The following is a 21799-nucleotide window of genomic DNA, read 5'->3' as shown; positions in this document are numbered from 1 at the left end:
TAGTTCTTTGGTGGAGTGAGCTCGATGCAGAAGATGCCATGCAAAGAGAAAGCATCCCATGCCTAAATACTTATTTGGGCTCTTGACAGCCTGATGCCCAGTTTGACTGGGGCTTGAGCATATGAAGTGCCAGCAACCTGAGGTTATGTGAGTGATCTCAAAATTTGTCTATCATGCTTGCATTTCTTTCTTCAGGGTTTCATTTTGGACTATTCCAATCAATTCTCCTCAAGACAAATGTGTTATAGAGAGACTACCCATTAGGGAAAGGATTTGTTGGTAAAAAGTCAGGGGCTCACCTTTGCCCCTTTTGGGTATTATTGTGAACAAAACCCCAAAATCTACTAATCTAAATCTAATTTAGAAAATATTTTAATTAATTCATTAATTAAATATCAACATTCAGTCTAAAGTTTCTTGCAGATAAATGTTTGATGTTTATTTCTGAAGTTGTGGTTGTTTTCTGGCATAATAGAAAGAGAACCGGGAATGTTTCTTGTGCTTTTATCTAAAGCAGAATTTAAATGGTTTAAAGTATTAATAAATAAACCTTCATGATATTTTTTTCTTGTGCCCACTATTTTCTGCTGCATGACCTTCTGCTTCCCTAGTTTTAACTTGGGAATCTTCCAATATGAGTCTCATGTTCAGCAATGATGGAAATTAAATGAAACAGAAATGAATGGATACACTGTGATGTTAGATATAAGCCTTGGTAGACTATTGCCCTGGGAGTTTATGGAACGTCTGGCACTGGAAAACTTAAAACCAAGTTTAGCAATTATTTTTAATCTTATTCTGTGTTTACTACCCTTTATCTTTTTGGCCAATATTCATTCACTCTCCACCTAACAGAAAGATGGCTCAAAGATGTTAAAGTTCATTTTCTTTGAAGTCAGTCCTTACTAGATGTTCTCAATGTGCCAACTGAGAAGAATTTATCTGGCTTCATTTCAATATCTTGCTAAGATCATGGTAATTTTGAAAGCATAGGATAATGCTCTATATGGCATCCACCCAGCTTCCAACGGCAAGCTGGAGTTCCTTCTCAACACTAATTATCCAGTTACTCCTCCAGTCTCACAGTTCAGAGAAGACTGAAAACAAGCATATTCTTTCTGAAGCTTTCATGACTCTTCCTGGATCCTCTAACAATGCTGCCATCACAAACAACTTTGGCAAAAAAAGTGATGGGCATTTAATGATTACTTGTTTTAGCTTTTGAAAGTGCTTTGAAGATGTGAAAGCTATTTCAAGTTGTGAATATTATAATAACTAAAAATAGTTATCAAAGGAAAGCCTTTTACTTACCTGTGAGTTTCAGGAAATAAAGTGCCATGCATAGATGCTAACAAGCAGAGTTTCTAAAGGTCAGTCTTAAAGATTGAGCAAAGAGCAATGACAGATACGTCTTTCTTCACATTTGAGATTGGCTGACTGCTCTGCTTCCCTCAGGAAGGGAGTCCAGCAATCATGGATATGTGGGTTTTCTTGGTCAGGGTTATTTATATACTTTTGTGATTCTGAGATGTTCTAGATTTTTATAGTTATACATGATATATAAACTTCCAGATTTCTTTGCTTCAGTTCCAGCTGATTAAACATACTTTATAGAACACTTGAAAGTAATTGCAGTTGGAGCTAAGACTATAAGCAGCTCACTGTATTTGAATTTTATGGTTGTGGATTGTGTGCTGAAAACAAAACACTATTAATCAAAGTGATTAATTGGAGAATGTTAATAGAAGAATGATTGTCTTAGTGACATAAAGAATATGGCTTGAATTTAGTATCATGCTATCTGAGTTAAACATATATTCTACATTTTAAAAAAAATATCTTGGAAGGAAGGGAAAGTAAAAGTAATTGCTGTTGATTGATCTAAATCTTGCTAAGTCCTCCGATACTAGCATTTTGCTACTTTGTTTCTGAAATGTTTACTCTTTTCTTTCTCTAGAACCACTTCAGAAAATTCAGAGGCTCCAACAACGTAGGTCTTACTTTGCTTCTTAGTAGATTCAGAAATGCAACATGCTCCTTTGCATAAACCACAATAATTATTTTACATTCATTTATAATACAAACACTGCATAATTTACCTGGGAGGGTTCCTCTGTAGTTGATGTTGCAGAAGTGCATGAAGAAGAAATTTCTTCCTTGCAGAAATGCAATTATTTGCATATAGCTTAGAATATTTCACTGGATATTTACTCAATTTGAAAAAACATTAAACTGCATAAAATATCAAAAACTGCTTTGCAGTTTTAGCTCCACAGTCATATATGTTGCTAATGCAAATACTCTTTTATATGCAGCTGCTGCTCTAAAGTCAGTGAAAGAGTGTGAGCTATGCAAAGAAAAAGAAACTGTTAAAGAGCATGTAAGCAATATGAATAAAAAGAAAGTTAAATCAAGAAGCTCTGCACATGTTACAACATGCAAATGTTTGCAATAGAAGGCATTAAGATGAATTGATGCAAAGTACTTTAAACCTGAGTGTCTGCAAAGATTGCTCTAATTTTAGAAAATATTTTAATTGATTCATTAATTAAATATCAATTTCACATGGTTTAAATTAAGAAAAGATTACTTAACCAGCCTGCAACTTCATGACTTTTAAGACAGCTCTGCAACTTGTCATGGTTTAGTTGCCATACTAATAGAAAAATACTCTAAAGAAGCAGGTAGCCCTCATCAACTTTATCTGCCACCTTCTCCTTTTCTTATAATTACTCATAATCTTAGTATCCCTGTAGTGACAATTCGATTGTTCACATAAAGAAAAATAGGAAAGTGCAAATGTTTATTTATTTAGCATTTAAAAAATTGGTACTTTTCTAGTTAAATAAAAGTTTTGTTTTTGCTAAATAAGCTATATTAGGTAGAAGAAAAGGTTTTACAAGGTTTTTTTACTACTAAAATAATTTTTGAACAGTAAAGAATCTCCACTTTATTATTATATGCATATTAGCAAAATAGCTAGCCTAGGGATATTAGTTTTTCAAAAGGCTCAGTGAATGTGGTAACCTAGTGAACTAAAGCATTACATTTCTTTTTTTAATAAATGTATAATTCTTTATACACACACACACACATATATGAATGTATATTTAAAGAAAAAAAACAAACAAAAAAAAAGACAATGTGAACTCATTGTAGTTGCATCTGAAAAAAATATAGTATCTAAAGTGATGAATCATTATCTAATAAAATATGTTTTCAAATATCTTCTTGTGCCTTAAGTATGTTTTCACCATTCTTATTGCAGGGCTGCCCCTTCATCAGACCAGGTGACCCCTCAGAAATTAGAGACTGATGTGGACGATCAAGCTACAGCAAGGTAACACAAACAGTATAATCAAAACAATATTTTCATAAACATTGATTATTGGAATATTAAGTACTCAGTTTGCTTTATTTTTATATTGATAGCTTTTCTGGATATGGTGTATAAGTAATGCAGCATTTAAACAGTCCTAACCAATGGCCTAGAAGTCCAAACTCTGAGTTCCCTCTCATTGACTTGCTAGGTTATAGCTGTTTAATTTTTAAATTTTCCAGTCTGTCCAGCCTGCAGCCTAAAAAGCAGCATGTTTTTTAAGTTGCTGCAAATGTTTGGAAACAGAAAAATTGGGGTGGTATGGATTATACAGTGTATTTTCTTTGTTCTTCAGACATTATGGGAGAGGTAGTAACTATACTTCACTATGTATATAAAAACACCCCAACTTGTGCACTGTGGTGTAAGCATTTTGAACAGTGAAAACCCAATGTATACCCTTTAGAATGACAAAATTAGCATGTCTCAACAGATGGACTTGTTTTTGAGATATGAGTTAGATGGCATATCAACTAATCTTTGAAAGTCTGCAGAATACCATAAAAATTGTTGCTGGAAAAGACACAGACTTTTTTTTTTTCTTACATTTTTTATCTAAAATTTCAGCAAATTATGGACTGATAGAGATGTTATATTCTTCAATGCAGTCAGCAGTAACTGCCCCGTCCCTTGAAGTATTATGGGCTGGGTTGGATGGGCTCTAAGCAACCTGGTCTAGCGGAAGATGCCCCTGCCCAAGCGAAGGGGATTGGAACAGAATGATTTTTAAGGTTCCTTTCAACCCAAGGACATTCTATGATTCTATAATTCTATAAACATGCAAAAAATTTTACTCTGTGACCTTGACCAGAGTAAAATGCCTGAATATGCAATTATAAAATGAATTAAATTAGAAGGAGATTTCTAGATATGCACTGAAAATTACAAGAGCTCATTTGCAGTTTTTATGTGGAAATATTAAATGGTGCAAAAATTATAATTAATTGAAATTAACTAATTTTATTTAATTTGATTAATAAAATTCAGTTTTATGAGATCTTAAGCTACAGTCGATACTATTTTGAATCCTGTTCCCCTCCCCCAAAGTCCTAAAAATGTAAAACCAGTATGAAATGACTAAGAAAGCATCTGAAAGATGTCTGACAGTGTAATCCCTATGAAAAGAAAAAAAAAACTCCAATGTTTCAGTGAAACATTTTCCTACCAACAAATATGGGATATCTTAGAGAATTAAATATGCCTAGTATTAACTAGGGAAGTCACAGTCATTCTTCACTGCTAAGGGTTTGTTAAGGTCTGACTTAATCCTCACCCTCAATCAGTTCACATTCATCATCCCCTGGTTGCTCTCATTACCATACCAAGCTCTGTATTCCTGTCCCTTCATTGGTGAAGAGCTGGAGGAATTATTTTACTGGTCTACAAGTTTCTATGGCAACACTGCACTGCTATTTGTGTCAGTATATAAACTGTAAGTAGTCTGTAATCTTAGTGGCAAAATTCAGCCCTCTCTACTGCTGCAATAATTCCTTTACATTTGGCTAGTGCTTCAGATATCATCCATCTCCTGCTGATGGGTTAGCTTCACAAAACGACAGATTTTTGTTACATTTTTGCTAGTCAAAAAATGCATTAATTAGCTGGCAGCAAAAGTTCCCTTTTTTAAAGATGTCACATAAATACTAAATTTTTGGCAAAAATTGTTGTGTTTGGCAAGTAAACAGTTACATGAAGAGTATATATAGTAATATCAATTTGTACTAGAATACTGTTTAAATTTACATCCTTTAGTTACCTATATTTTTACTTGGAATAGAAAGATTTTCAAATCATGCCTTTAACATCAGACTTAATTGATTAATTGTCTGTCATTCAGGATTCTGATAGGGATGTTAAAGGAATAAGGAATTAATTTCAACATAAAATAAGTGGAAAATGGCAACTGGCTTTCTAACGAACTGTTCAATGATATAGGGAAAATCTTTCAGAAGGGATTTACTTGAAAAGGATGTCAGATACTCTCTTCTGGCTAAAATTGTAAAAAAAAAAAAGAAAAAAATCAATTATTGCATTGTTTTTAAGGACAAGGCCTGGAATCCATCTTAAATCCATCTTAAAACACAGTGTATATATATATACACATCTCACATCTGAAGGCATGGATTTATGGACCTTAACCTGTTGGATATCATTAAGAGAATGGGCATCTCATGACAAGCTAGGGCACTACACTGGATATGTACAGACATTTTTCTGATTTCTTCAATGGGCCTGTTATTCGTGGCTTACCAAGTCCTTTCTGTGCTTTTTTCCATATCAGAGAAGATGCAAGATTCTCACTCTGCCTTTTTCCTTTCCATAATTGTATTAACCATTAAATTCAGGTGTTTAAAAACTGGCATTTTTTAAAGAACAATGTTCTGTAGAAAATCATGTTAAACCACTTCAGACATTCTGAGGCTATTTGACATAGCTTTAGTCAGCCTTTCAATAATGATTACAGTTAGGATACAAAAAAAAAAAAAAAAAAATCTGTGTTTCTCTAAAAAGACTTTTATAATGGGATTCACATGTGTTGAACTACACATTGTTACAAAAAGTAATGGTGTTTGGCACAGTGAGCCACATTTACAAGGGCATACAGTTATTACCACCAAAGAATTCAGAATAATCCAAAGGTTATATTCCCATAAGTTCATAAACTGTAGAACTAATTAATTTATATTTTATTTTTCATAGATATATCAGAATTAATTCATGTTGGACGTACTTGAGGAAAAGCTTTGATGTGATAGTAACAGGGACTATACAAGAGGTTAGAGAGAGCTCTCACTCAGCTCTTAAAGCACCTGTAGTGAGATTGTCTGCTAGCAGGGAAATCTATTAGTCTATAGGGGCAAAGGTCATATTGCAGAAACCCTTATATAAAGACGTCTTTTTGGTATGCCAGCTACAAAAGTTGTCTTGAAGAAAATATTTCAGCTGTTTATTTGTAAGTGTGTGGGTGAAAGAGGCAATTTCTAGGGAACAGAAACAAGGGACTAGAATAAATTTTCTGGCATAATTAAGAGAATCCTATATTCTTGCTCCTGCACAAGTTTCTTCCCTAGTGTACAGGATAACTCACTATTATTACTCCTCTCAGGTAGTAGAAAATTCAGACAATGCTGTAAAATCTGTGTGTACTATGCTCCTTTTAAAGGATATTCCTATTTTACCCAAGATGTGTTTCCAGTTCTCATTGCAATAGATTGTGAAAGAAGAGCACATTAATTACCTGTGCTTAAACTAACTCTTGTAATAAGAACTCACATTGCTCTGTCTATCTATCAACTGGGAACTTTTAAAAGTAGGAAAAAGATAAGTTGCAGGGGTTCTATTAAAAAAAAAAAAAAAGTGAATTGTTATCGAGTTGGAATTTTCCAAACCAATGGAATTAAAACCATGATGTCAGGTCTCCTAAATGAACATTTATTGACAAAACCTTTCTTGTTCTAGAGCTGCGTAAAGCACAAAATTGAAAGAACACGTAGGTGCATTTTGAGACATCAGCTAATTACGTGTTCTCATTAGATTGCCATCCCTGGAAGAGTTCAAGGCCAGGTTGGATGGAGCTCTGAGCAACTTGGCCTAGTGAAATGCATCCCTACTCATGGCACGGGGGTTGGAACTGGATAGTCTTTTAGGTCCAACCCAAACCATTCTGTGAATCTGTAAGATACACAATTCCAGAGAGCCACAAGAAATATTTAAAGAAATTATCTTAGGCTGGACTAAGGTTTAGATGGCCAAAATTTAAAGGCATTGCTCCTGTATGAGTAATTCCTGTATGGCTTTTCCTTTAGGATGTCTTTTATTTGCTTTGACTTTTTAGCTAGACCATCTAGAGACCTCTAAAATGTTCTGGAGGACACCTCAAAAGCAAGAATACTGAAACAGAACTCACATAAGCCCATAATTCACTAGCTTGCTTTTGTTACAGTGACAACTGTTTCTTTATGGTAAAGTGAAGTCACTTTACGCTTTCCAAACAAACTGTTTTTGATAATACAAATCAGTACAATAATTTCTTCTTTTTTTTTTTTTTTTTTTTTTTGCATTGTGGCAGAAGATTCTTCCAAGTGACAGGCTCCTTCTGTCTCTCAATTCTGATAGATTTGGCATTCATTGTAACACTGGTTTGCAGCTTTTCTGCATGTTGATACAACTGATTCACTGTTGCACAGCTTTTGTGAAGAGATCCAAGCCCCTTATTCCAAAATGAAATTTTAATACAGCGTCTACAGGGTGATACATATCCTTCCAGAAAAATGGAATAAGTTGTCTTTTGCCAGTGATCTTTCCCAGTCTATCTCCTATAAAACGTTCTGATTAACAGCTTCCTCCTCTGTATATAACTCCAAAATCCTCTGGGCTAAGCATTACACTTGTTTTGACACACTATAAATTGGTTTTCACAGCTGACTGCAGTCATCTTCTGTTCCCTAACTCTGAGCTGTTATTGATGAAAGGTCTGAGCTAGGGTTTTTGGCACTGATTAGTGAGCATAGAAATGTGAAAGGAAATGCACCCTGCTCCAGGATAAATGCCAATCTTCTCTCAAAAAGTTCCTTTATTCATCCTCAGTTATACTTGACAAAAGCTGATGGACAAGGATTTACAGGGACAGTAAAGCAGCCATAACAGATGATCAAAATTCAGCTGAGCCCATGATCCTAAACTTTACAGTCAGTAAGATGGCTGACCTGTTTAATATACTCTAGACCAGCTCTTTTATTTCAGCATTGGAAGGCCCACTTGGCAATTGGTTGTTTTTGTCTTCTACTATGCTGATATGACTAATTCAAAAATGTCCTCATGGTTTTAGCCAGACTTACTCATTGTGTTCTTTTTGTACCATGTCAGAAGAAGAAGCTGTTGACCAGAATGCTTTGTAGGTCAACAGGGAGAGATCACTGAAGAAGGGACATCAGATGCCACTTGTTTGGCATCCCATTTAAACATAACATATATATTTTATTATATCATATATTAGAAATAGGGAGTCATCTCAGTAGTTTTTATAATTCTGTTCAGGACTTTTAATCAGAAAACAGCTGCAGATCTATTTAAAATACTGTGCATGATTCCTTTAATAAAGTTGCCTTTGGATTGCTCATGATTATGTCGATGATGACAGAGCGACTAAATTCAATACCTCACTGAGTATCCCTGGATTTGACATCAAGTGCCGCAGTCATTAAAGGCATTCCAACAAGTCTGAAATATGCATGGTCCTTCTGCTTTCTAGTCCATAGAATAACACAATATTGATGCTACACCAACAGTGTGTCAGCTGTGTGTAGCAACAAAGATGGATGATAAAATTCTAGGCAATAAGGCAAGAATGCCTTCAAGAATAAGAGAACATTTGGAACTAAATAGAGGATTTTTACAAGTTAGGTAAGTATTCACTTACCTAATAAATAATGAGAGAGTCATGGGCTCATACTCTGCTTCCAGATCCTTGAGGTTCAAGAACTCAGCTGGGATCTGTTTAAAATTTTGGTTGTCACTCCCACATGTCTAATATCAACTTCAGTTTTACCTCACCATTAAGGGCAGTCTATTTGTATTGATGCTTTCTTCATTGCCTTCAGAATTTTCAAATACAAATATTATAATTTGATTTTCATTGCTTTCACTAAAGAATAACATCACTAAAGCTTTTTTGTGTGATCCATGTTTCCTGATTGAAACTTTATCTTCATGTTTTCAAGATTAAAGAAGAAAACCCAAGAAATCAGAAAGAACTGTGAGATGTACTTGAATGTGTGGATCAGATTAATTTATGTTTTTCTTTTTGATGATGATCTGACTTTTCACCAGTTACACCAGAATTTCAGAACTGCTATCTGAAATAAGTAAGATTCACAAGCACAGGTCACAGAGCAGGACTGAAAAGTATTATATTATCTATCTCAAGTGACCTGAATTAGAAATCAAATGCAGACTGAAAAGCAAAGCAAAATGTAAACAATTCAAATTCTCTAATTTTTTGATACAGAGCATAAAAGGAAAAAAATCATACTTTGCAATTATATATTACATTAATTTTTCTACTTTTAAAGACTGCTTACAGAAAATGTACATAGATCTTTTATACATTTAATCAAGGAAGGAATGAGATAGCTAGCATTATAGAATCAGGTAATGCAAATTACACTTGTTCCATAAAGAAGGAACATTTACTGGTACTGATATAGGCATCAGAGTTATTAAGCTATATTTCTGTAGAGTTTGTCACATAAGCCTTATATAATTTCCCTTTCTGTTTGTGTCTGAGAGGCATAGGGATCCAAGATATGGCAGAACAGGAGTCTCTGACTAAACTGAGCCATACAGTTTGCATGTGGCCTGCCTTGACAGCTTTTTATAAACCTACTTTACTTATGCTCTTTGCTAGTCTTTTATTCTGCTGGAGTGTCTTCATTAGTTGTCAGATTTCTAATCCCATTTTACACAAGCAGCTAGAAGCAAAATAGCAGGGAACAGCAGCAAATTTCATGGCTAACACGTCTATAGTATAAGGCCCACAGCAGCCCAGCTGCACTTGAGTTTTCTTATCCTTTGGGGCAGGGGTTTCTTTGGATTCACAGTGCTATTTTGTGCATTTTTCTGCAAAGATGTTGTTAAAGGCAGAATAGGATTTTTTTTTTTCAGGATGTGGTCACTGAGAAAAGTAAATAAATCAAGAGAATTGTCTTCCATACTTTAACAATAATGACAAGCATACCTAGGTCTTAATCCCAATCTTAATGTTTCTATTTTATAATAAATTAATTTGTTTTCTTCAGTACTTGAGAGCCTTTTGTACAATATGCAATACAAAATCTTCTGTACTGCCACTCCAAGTATTGTTATGTAGAATAAAAAATGAATATTAGTTATCCTGAATTAAGTGCTCCTAAAAACTTCCAGCCATGTCCTGAGTCTTTATTAAAATATTTCATCCAATTAAATTTGTGAGCAAACTATATATTCTCCTCCTGGCAGGCTGTCTGACCTACCTCATCCTCATCCATTTCAAAAACACTCACCCTAGGCAGAATGTTCACAGGGATTTAATGGCTGTCTCAGAAAATACTATGCTTGGGGATGGCATCCTTTGGAATGACCTATGAAAAATGTCAACATCTATTACAAGCCACCTACCATATTTGAAAGATATTCCTCCTAGTTTGTCTAAACTGCTTTGTATAGAAGTTTTATGCTGCTGTTTTCCATCATCATCTATGTTTTAAAAAGTTGTTGACAAATGTAAGAAGTATGAATTCAGTACAGCCACTCTTGGACACAAAAATCGCTTCTATTTTCGAGTGCAAATTATATTTGCAACTGGAAATTCTCCACAGCACCCTTTCGCTGCATCTGATACTCTGGTATTCAAGAAGCTTTTTTAATGTGTGAATATAGTTTAGTCTTTTTCTAATTTAGTGCTTACCCTCTCTTTTAGAAGTATTACAAAAGATGTAAGGTATATTGCTGATTTTTAACACAGTAACAACTCTCAAATAAAACCTAACCTGAAATTCTGTTTATGTTCTATAGTGCAGATCTACTCTAATTTTTAATGTGAGGATGGATTATGTTCTAGTATCAACACTGGTTGATAGTGCTGTGTGCTAATGCTAAAGTAAACGTAGCTTTTGCTAACAAGGAGAGATTTAAAAAGTCAGCAAAAGTATGCCCTGAGCACAATCAGATAAATTCTGAGTTATACCCCATGTCCTACAGCTTGTTCTACCTTACATTTTGTCCTTTTTATAAATAACAGCTCTTTAATTTCAGTTGCTAATAACCTGAACTATGCTTGAACCAGTAGCTTGCAGTTGTATCCCACGACCTCTACTTTGCAATAAGCCAGCTGTCTCAAGGCAGAGAATTTGCAGGACATCAGTACTGGTTACTTGCTGCAGTCATGTCAAGATGTTTCATGGTGCTGAAAGTTTGAGAAGTGTACAATAAATTAATATCTTCCAAGGTTCTCTTTTACAGAACTTCTCTTTCATAGGAGCCATAATAACTGAACAGGTCAGTCTGCTTGTATTTTTGTGTTGCAATCTGCAGCAGCAACTGTTTCTGTTCACTTATTAGGACCCTTCAGGGCTGGCGTTCTATGAATTAGGCTGTAGATGACAGGGAATGCACATGTAGCCTCATCTAGATAGCAAGTAAAATCTTCCTTGCAAGCCAGTCAGTGCACTGGCATACCCAAAACCCTGAAAAGAGCAGAATAATGTGTGAGGAAGTAACAAAATGCTGTTAGCTACAAAGTCATGATGATTTAAAGATTACAGAAGGGAACTAACTCATCTATCCTTTGAGTTACACCAAGGATTCATGTGGACTAGTACATACATTTCTGAAGAAATAAGTCTTAAATTATTGAAAATTTCTTTCCTCCTATATTTCCAAACAGTCAGTAGGCCAAGTATGAACTATTTTAGATAAGTGTCATTTTGTTTTTGAAAACTGTGTGCAAATTTAAGGTAAAGAAATGTGAAGTTATGTGGGAAGAGTGAAAACTTAAAAAGAACATGTCTTATAGCCAGAATCTTTCCAGCTCATCTGAAAGGAATTTCTTGCCCCACTTTTGACAGAAAGTTACTACCTACAAGAATAGATGATGCAACTTCCCAGTGTACTAAAATACGTTTCTATAGCATTATTAATGCAATTATGTAGTATTTGATACAATAATACTGAGATAGTTTAACATTTCTTACAAAGATTAACACAGAAAGTTCTATTATTTGGGCCTTGTTGTAGGAGCATATTTTTTCTGCATTGTATTGGAATATTTTTATAGTAAGGCTTCTTCAATTAAGATATCTAATTCTGAAAGAAGAACTCACAGGAATTATTAAAACTATTAAATTGAAAATAATGAACAAGTGAATAGAATATTTTACATCTATACCATGAGTAAAAATTTCAAACGTATCTGTATTACTGAGTTAAATCTCATTGGAAGCACACTGGGATTTGGTTCTGTAAATGCTTACATGCCTTTGACAATCAGACACAGGAGGGTGCAGACACAGTGGCCTGCAGGGCACAGCTTTGCTACTGTCACAGCTTTTCCATTGCTCCACGCTGGGAAGGGCAGCAGAAGTCAGCAGAAAGGTTACTGATAACTGTGCTGAGTAAACTGCACATAATCCCATGATTACAAGCAGAATGAACAGGAGCCTTAAATCTGCTTCCTATGTTTTGGGTGAATATACAGAACTGAGGCTGACTTACATGGGCAGGTTGCACAGCACATAAAGATCATAATTGAGATTGCTGCAACTTCAAACCTTCAGTAGACTTTAGAGAAGACTTGAAGTGAATATTTAAAATACCTCTAAGAACCCTAAGACATGAAGGATGCAAGAGACAAGAATAATAATGCATATTTACTCAAGCCAGACATATCTGAGTTTGGTTGGTTTTGTTTCTTTGTTTATTTATTTTTTTAATAGAACTTGCAAAAATATAAGTTAAGTAACTACCTGAGCTCTTATTTATACTTACTATAATTTTAGTGTTGCTACCTTCACATAGTGAGGAAGCAATTTGCCATCCAGTTCACCAAGGAAAGGATATTTTTGGATAACTGCAAGGCTTCAGTTTCTGAAGGAATACTCTGAAATGTGTTAAGTCTGTCAAAATATAATGAGATTTTCCACAAGTATATAGTTTATTAATGACTGGTATGGAATTCTATCTAAATGGCAGTTGACTCTCCTTTCACCAAACTGTTTAATTCCTAAACAAATGGAGATCTTGAGAATCTTAGCACAGGCAGCCCCAAATCTCACAAATATGAGCAAAAAGAGACCTGAAAAGGCTACCTATATATTCCATGGAGATGTTGTTTCATGACAGAACAGGTCAGAATGAAAAGTCAGTAAAGAAACGTACAGAACATTGTTGACTGCCAGGTTATATAACAGGTCCTATAGGAGGTCATATCATCAAAAGCATAATTCTTTCCCCATTGCTTTCTTTTGAGGAGTAAAATTATAATTTTTTTGTAGTGAGCTAACATTACTAGATGGTAGCTTTTTAGGTAAAGCTGCTGGAAAATTTCCAACTAGACGAGTTTGCCTTTTGAAAATGCATTTTCACAGAAATGAAGTATTTTATAGAAATGTTAACACCAGTGCAATACTTTGAAGGAAAATAAAGGTACTCAAAGCAACACTCCATATTTTGCCATGATACTACAAAAAGTTTCATTCAAAAAGTATAGAATACATTAATTTACATTTCTATTTTTAATAGTTTTGTTACATTAATATATGTTCAATATTAGTATATTGAAAAAGGGAAAATAATTAACTAACAAGATGTAATTCAAGGAAGATTTTTTTCCTTACATCAGATAGTAATGATAAATTATAGTAATGATAAATGCGGAAGTGCAAGGATCAGTGGATTTAACCAGATCTCGGCACCCCTCAGTTTAAATATGACATTTCTTGTGAGAAGTGAGAGTTTACTTGGGAAGGAGCTGGTCTAGATAGCCTACCAAATAGACAAAAGGACTTTTTTTTTATTTAGACAGAAAGACTTAGTCCATAATCACTTTTTAGGCAAGATATGATTCATACACATATTGGAAGTACTCGGTTGATTGTAGTACTTGGTAAAGATATTTTCTTGTATCATATCATGTTTGAGGTCAGACAATCTTTGAAGTTGTCCACAATGCATGTTCAGCAGAAGTTATCTTTTTTAACAATAGCACTAAGTATAACTTTTTGTTTCCAAAACATCATTTGGTGTATTTATTCCAGGAAGAGTATGTGCATAATGTGCCTATGGTGGGCATATTGCTGTATCTATGAATACCTTTGAATTACTAAAATGATTGTTGTCAGTTAAATATTTTCTTCCATAAAGAATGTGTCTATTATAATATTTCTTAAAATGAGTATTTAATTTGACTAATTGACAGCTGGCTATATTAATTGTTATTTCATCTGGGTTTTGTTCTGTTTCTAAAGGAACCAAGACCTCAATAACCTCAGCAAAGCGAATTCAAGTTCTTTCACAAGTGACAAGGAGTAAGTGTTCAAAGTTCATCAGGCCCTACTTTTCTAAGGCAGTGAGTAGTTTTCAACTATGAGAATAAAAGGAAAGGTAATGCTGCTAACCTGTAAAATGTTTATAGATTAATAAGTAGTATTCCTTAATACAGAAAGATGAATACAGAAACACAGATTAATTCACTGGCATGTGCACTGTCAGTCAAACCAGTACTACCTATGGCAAGCTTGCATACAGGCCTTACATGTTTCCACAATAAACTATCACTGAAATATTTTGATATGGTTAGAGAAGGGACAGTAAGCAAAATATTGTAGAACTCAGGGATGATGTGTTGCCCATCATCCCAAGGTATGACAAAGCATTTCAATCAGCAAGGAAAGTCATCCATAAAGAAATCTTGAATTTTCTTTTTTGAACAGTGTGTCAGTTCAATGAGTTTCAAGCCAAGTTTCTGGAGGTCTGCAAGCAGCCTTTCAGCACAAAGAAGGGGAGGAACTGGTACAGTACTGTGCTAGTGAGAGCTTTGTAATTGTCACAGGAGCACTGATACTCTGCAGATAAATTTCAAGAACCATGTTCTAAACAGTAACAGCAGATAAATGTTGCCAACCTGTGATGATCTATTTTACAGTAGAAAATCTTACATATATGCACACATAGGCATACATACAGATATACATTTAGCACTAAACTCTAAGTTGGGTATTATTTTTAATGTTAGTTCACAGAGAATTTATTAGGATAGAGTCCAAAGCTTTGAGACACTACTGAATTTTAGTAGTATCCAAAGTTTTAAGCCCATAATGAATTGAAGAGACCAAATTAGGAGTTTCACAGCGCTAACTTGGCCTTCTGTTTTGCTCTTTACTTCTACCCAAAGAGAATCATGGGGTTTTTCTTACAGTATTTTCATAAGTCATTTCATTCTTGAATTCATTGAACCATTTTAAAATAGTAAAGAAAATAGAAGAAAACCTAGCCTCACGTTCAACTGTATTTAGAAATCAAAGAAAAAGTTTCGTTATGTGTAAAATATGTGAGTGTTCAGATACTAACATTTTCAATATAAATACAGACATGATGAGTGCTTTAATTGTTAACCATGATGACACACAGAGGTAATTTCTTGTCATTCCAGAAGTGAAATTTTGGACATTTGGCCATATATTTAGGTGTTATCTTCAGAAGCTGAAGTTTCTTAGTTTAAATGAAAATTCATTTTTGCAAATAAATGATGCAAACATGGATTAAGCTACTTCGAATCTTTAAATAAATTCTAAATTCTTTGAAAGTTCATATTCCTTTTTCACTATCTTGATGGGCAAAGAACAGTCTTAAACTATGGAATCAATACAATTTAAACAAGCATTTTTATTTTCTTGGATGTACTAGATAATAATTTTTATAAATAAATAGGTAGTACAGAACTTTCCCTTGCTAGGGGAAAATTACAAACATATTTTCTTCAAGAACATTAGTTTTTGCAAATTTTGAACAAAATTAACTAAAAGTTTACTTTTTTTTTTTTAATGTGTGCATAGATATATTTATTTCTTTTATGACACTTTATCCCTTCCTAGATAGAGGGAATATTTTAACAATTCTATATGGGTTTTTTTTTCAGACGAAAAGACCTTTCAGATTGGACTGAAAAAAATACTGCTGATCAGAAAAATAAGAGGTAAGGCTGTCATAATCTGCCTCTTATATACTTATAAAATATTTATGGTGGATTGGATATTGGTATTAATAGGTTCTGTTCAGTAAAATTAATTAGATTGTTATTTGTTTTCAAATGAGTACAACAGTGACCTTTCTTCAAACTTAATTTGTCAATGGCTAATACTTTTTATTACAGAGCATTTAATATACAATATGAATGTAAAATTATATTTTATATACCTGACAGACGTTAATACATGAAATTTATTATATTAAATCAGCTTTTTAACAGCTAATGATTGATGAGTTGCTGGTATAAATGTGACCACATAGACCTAGAGATTGTACACAACTCTAGATAACAGCAGTTGGAAGAGAGATTTGGAGTGGATATTGACAACAAAGCAAGGGACACACTTTGATAGCCATTTCCATAGCTCATGGTACTGATGCCTGAACTGAATGAAAGTCACTTCATAAGTTCAAATGACAGGGTCACAGTCAGTTTGGAAGATACAGGCGGGACCTTCATTAGTAGTGTGGCACTGTGATGTGACATAGTGGCCATGAGTTGAAACACAAGACATTCTGACTGGCTCTATGGACAGCTGTCCAGCACTGGAGCAGCTTGCTTGGAGAGATTGTGCCATCTCTCTCCTTGAAAGTTTTCAAGATCCAGCTAGACAAATACTTGAGCAACCTGGTCTGGCCTCAGTGCTGCCTCTGCCTTGAGCAGAAGGTTGGACCAGAGAGGTCCTGAAGTCCCTGAATTCCAGCCTGAATTATCCTACAACACTATGGACTTGACATTTCTGAGCCATTTGTAATTCTTTTGCAATGTCACATTGGAAAGAAGGTGAAAAATATTGAAGGCTGAAAAGATAATTTACTTGTTGTAGTCAGGAGTCTTACCTGGGAAATTCATACAGTCTTTCGTTCTTCTTCAACATAAATAATTTAGTCCATTTAATATGTTTAAATTTAAAAAAATACTTTTATTAATTCTAAGGTCTTTCTCACTTTCAGAGATGAGGACCTTGGGGATCACACTGAAGTAAAGTCTGCTGATGACCAAAGTAAAAAGCGGTGAGAGTCAACGCATAATTCCCTCTAAAGTTTAATGATAAAATATCAAGGCTTGTAGCTGTTTAGTCAAACCAGAAAGTATGAATTCCTATTTCAAGCAAACAGAATTTGCCCAGTGTGAGTAAGATATCTGTATTATTTCAAAAATGTACCTGATTAACCAAATATAATAATAAAGATACATGTATTTTGATAAGCAATGACTCAAACCTATAATCTCTCGTGGAGAATGAAAATGACTAGTGACAAGATTCTCCTAAGTATTTTTGTGCTTATCTATGTGTTTTGTGAATTCAGCTGCTGGCATCTCAAACAAATATAAGAAAACGCATTCCTAGTATAAAAGCTTTACTGCTACTAGATTTCATTATTTACAAAAGCTAGGATCCATTTTGGACAATTAAAGTGAGGTTGGTAGTATGGTTTTAGGTGCCATTCTGATGGTGTCTTTTTTGAGTCTTCCATTTAGTTGTATATTCACATGAAGAGGGAGAATGTAGTTATCTGTATAGATAGGCAGTTTTGCTATTTTTAATAGAAAATATTTTTATCCCAGCAGTTCCACTTGACAGTCTGACCAGGGAAGCATATACTGAGCATCTCATTGAATGAGATTCTCTTTCAGCTCTGGCAGGGGCCTGCCCCATCAGGAGTTGGGCACAAAGGAGGTGTTGCTTCCTGCAGCCCCGCTCTGCATATAAAGCACCAAAAGCACTGAGGGAGGGTCGTTCAGCAGAGCCTCTGTCCTTGGCAAGCTCACTGAAATAATCAAGCTGCAGCCCACACATCCAGAGTTAAGGCAGATACTGATCATGTTGTTCCAGAATGTAACCTCTGGCAGAACCAAACAAGAGCAGCCTTTGTCTGAGCTGCTTTGTAAAATCATCAGAAATGTTATTAGCACTTATTTCTGATATCCATAATTTGTATGACAATGTCTATTTTTATGTTTGTTTGCCTGTGGCAGGGAAAACTGCAGGAGGAAGTTTTTCTTGCTTGAATCGTAGTCCCACTTTTTGAAACAAGTCTACGTGTCTGTTTAGTTGGTAATTTCTAATAAAAACATAACTGTAGTATATTCAAAAAAAAGAAAATTTGGAACTAAAATATAGTAAGACTAAGAATACAACATTATGGAATACTGACAAGAAAATGTGGAATGCTATCAACAACTGAGACATTATTGCCCAGTTGAAAACCTCAGTGGGCACTTTGAGAAAACTAGAGTTCAATTAAAGTTAGATGAAGTTTCCAATATGAATATATCAGTATAAAGGAGGACTAAATATTATTGGTCAGTGACTGCATTATTTTTCACCAGCAATTATTTAACAAAAATAAGCTAAACTGCTTTTACCTACTTTTTCTAGTCCAAGCTTCTGCATTCATGATTGTAAGTGTAAATTAAAACCGTGCAGCTGAAAAAGATTTCTAAAAATTGCTTATTTTCTTGTTGTGTGGTTTCTTTTTTATTTTAGGATAACTGAGAAAGCATATGAAAATCCTCCAAGGGCTCCAAATAATCTCCCAGAAATAAACTACTCTAGTGACAGTGAAAGAAAGACCAGGTACTGTGGAAAATTAATTGGTTGCTGTTTCTTGAAAAAAAAATCTCATAAATTCTTTTTTATGCAATAAGTTTCAGGAATGCTTAGAAAGCTGTCATGGGTCTCTGGAATCATGGCAGCCCCTTTCCAAATCTGCTTCCAGGATCCCAGTCACAGAAGATCACAAATCCCAACTCTAGTGTACATAGTGAGGAGGACAAGACACACTCTGTGTAGCTCTAGAGATATAGCTGAAACATAAAATTTAGGAGGGTAGCTTAGCCAGAATTCTTATCTAATCAATAGAGGAAAGGCATTTCCTGAATCCTTTTATTTCTTATAAACTTATTTCTTTATGAGACTGTAAGGAAAACATTAGTGTCTTCACTTAAAGTGCCTTTTTAACTTCCTAAACCCATATGGGATAAATCTAAATTCACGTATTATCAACCCAATCGCTAACACTGTGGCATGGAATTCTGACTTTTTGACCAAGACATTCTATTTTAAAAAACCCTTTCTCTTGCAATACTCATGCTCTAGCTGGATTCTACCTCTACAAACCCACATATTGTAAATCTGAGTGAAAAATATGATGTAGGGATATTTAATAGAGCTAGCTGTACACCAGGTCTATTGGTATCAGGAAATAATTGAAATAAAAGGAAATGCTATCTTGTTCTTCATGGTCAAAATTATTTTCACAAACATGACAACAAAAAGTAGTTCATGAATGAAAGACCTTTATGGATTAAGAAAACCTCTCTTCAGTATCAATCCACCCATCTATTCAGATTAAATATTTATGTAGGAAGGACTGTTTAAAGACATAACCTATACATTGTATTGCTGTACAAATGCAAACTGCCTGAGTCAGGATTATTGACTCAGCAAGGAGATGAGAAATCTATTCAGCCTTACTGACAGGAAAGTAAAGGTCACAATCTTTCCCATAATTCACTTTATGGGAATTATGGTCAATGTCCCCATCCTTAACCTTATGCACACCTGATGTTTGCTGTGGATATAAACAGGCACGGGATCTTTAATCCTTCATATTCCTACATCTGCGGTTGGAGCACAGTTGAAATCTGTGTACTCTGAAAATTCTGCGTGACCTTGAAGGAAAAACCCATAAACTGGCTGAGAATAAATGCAAAGTCACACAGCCTACAATTTAAGACTAAAATTGAATATTCAACAGAAAAATTAATTAGTTTTTTTCAGAATTTTGTGTACAAACAGGCTCTGAGTTGTAATATTCTGCTTATCTTTGAAAGTTAAAATAGAGAACAGTAAATAGAAGAACAACAGAGCAAAGAATGTGCCACAATGTTACCTTACATTCGATAGGCTTTATATACTCTCTACTTGAAGTTCTAATGCCATTTTAATTCATGAAAACTTATTAAATTAATGGTCTTTGTAGGTTATTCTTTCAGGTTGTATGCAATAGGTTCTACAGAGTATTTTTGTTGCGTAGTTTGCTGTATGAACAAGTCACACCATAGCAAGTAAAGGAGTGACTGATATGAACTGAAAGAAGGGACGTGATCAGGTGCACAATTCTCAGACTACGGGGACTCAGTTTTCACTTGGTGTCTCATCAAGCTGTCAGACTATGCATTTATTTAAATGTTCTGAGTTTCCTTACACTTTCAGTTGACAAGGTTAGAAACTGATGCTTTGGAAATATCTTTGCTGTAGCTTCAGAATTTTTATTTTATACACTCCAGTTGTAGCTTTCTACCAAAGCTGTGGTTTTATATATTTGTGTATTTCAACCATAATACAGATAGTAAAATCCGAGGGATGCTGTTCTCTACACTAGAACACTTGAGGAAAGCATTTTTCTCTATACAACTTCCTGTAAGATAATGCTACTTTCTGGCATACAGCATGTATTATACATACATACATATATTATGTTGAGTGTCCAATGCACAGTACTCACTTTGCCCGAGATTCCACAGTTAAATATGAGTTAAATGGAAAACTTGGGAAAAAATAAGCTTAACAACAAAAATAACAAGCACAGGCTCATACTTTACAGGAACAAAGAAATTATATTCCTTGCCACTTTAGAAACTTCGGTTAATTGTACTATAAATACACTCCACCCTGTGACATATGTTATGCACATTCTTGGTCAAGTGAATTTCTCAGCCAGAGAAACTCTTTCAAAAGGTGATCACTTAGCTTTAGTTTGCATTCCTACTTTGTAAGCTTACTTTCATCTCACCTGAAATGTAAATGGAACACTGGGTGTTCATTTGAGGAGATATTTCCTCTGTGGTGAGCAAACTCATTCTGATTAAATAACAAGCCTATTGTTATGTTCTATGAAATATTAATAAAACATTTATCATTTCAGTTTATCAGTAGCTGCAATTTAAATATATTTCTGGTGTTGCACAGAAATCAAATAAGACATATGACATATTTACAAAATACAGGTATGTAGAAAAGAGTATCTGAGTTTCGTAACACCTTACACATGTTATCAGTCTGTTGTATTTCCTGGAAAAAAACAACATTTGGTAAATACACATGATTATAAACAATTGCTCCTAATGTTGCAGAACATTATTCAAGAGTGAGATTAAGCGTTTTATAATTACTATATACCTTAAGAATTTCTGGAGAATAGGATAAATAAATTAATTCAGAAATCTTCAAAACACATATGGCAGATTACTACTTCAGCTGTCACATACATGTTCATTCCTTCCACGGAAACAAAACTGACATTTGAGAAACTTGGAAATGGAACTGTTAAACATGGAAGATTTAACTTCCCTGATAATTAAATTCACTATATTCCTTTTACTCTGATATAAGGAACAATACAGTTACTGTAGTGAACACAAATCATACACTGAAAATCCTGTATTATGAAGACTCTAATTCTAGGGACATACTGTAATTTTGTTTGGATGTTTGACAGCTTTTTGAGGACAAGTGAAAGAAGAGGAGGAAAATGAAAAAATTTTGTCTGTCACCATTTTCTGATATGTATAATTTAGGCTGAGATATCAGCATAGGAAACCAAATACTGTTATGTAAATTTTGCTCAATG

General features: G+C 34.3%; 1 protein-coding gene and 1 long non-coding RNA gene across 2 annotated transcripts in view; one reads left to right on the top strand and one right to left on the bottom strand.

Annotated features, from left to right (window-relative positions):
• The window catches only part of LOC115494932 (uncharacterized), a 43768-nt gene that overhangs the window by 4169 nt on the left and 17800 nt on the right, over positions 1-21799 (bottom strand). The gene's annotated exons all lie outside the window — the stretch shown is intronic.
• Positions 1-21799, top strand: part of SCEL (sciellin) — a 45840-nt gene that overhangs the window by 17309 nt on the left and 6732 nt on the right. The window contains exons 9-14 of the mRNA XM_072927940.1: positions 1958-1990; positions 3269-3340; positions 14380-14439; positions 16050-16106; positions 17114-17173; positions 18652-18741. Of these exons, the coding sequence (XP_072784041.1) occupies positions 1958-1990; positions 3269-3340; positions 14380-14439; positions 16050-16106; positions 17114-17173; positions 18652-18741 (372 nt within the window). The remainder of the gene's footprint in view (positions 1-1957; positions 1991-3268; positions 3341-14379; positions 14440-16049; positions 16107-17113; positions 17174-18651; positions 18742-21799) is intronic.

The sequence above is a fragment of the Taeniopygia guttata genome, chromosome 1, assembly GCF_048771995.1.
Source record: "Taeniopygia guttata chromosome 1, bTaeGut7.mat, whole genome shotgun sequence".
Classification (NCBI taxonomy): domain Eukaryota; kingdom Metazoa; phylum Chordata; class Aves; order Passeriformes; family Estrildidae; genus Taeniopygia; species Taeniopygia guttata.
The sequence above is the reverse complement of the archived record's forward strand: the minus strand, read 5'-3'. Positions and strand labels throughout refer to the sequence as shown.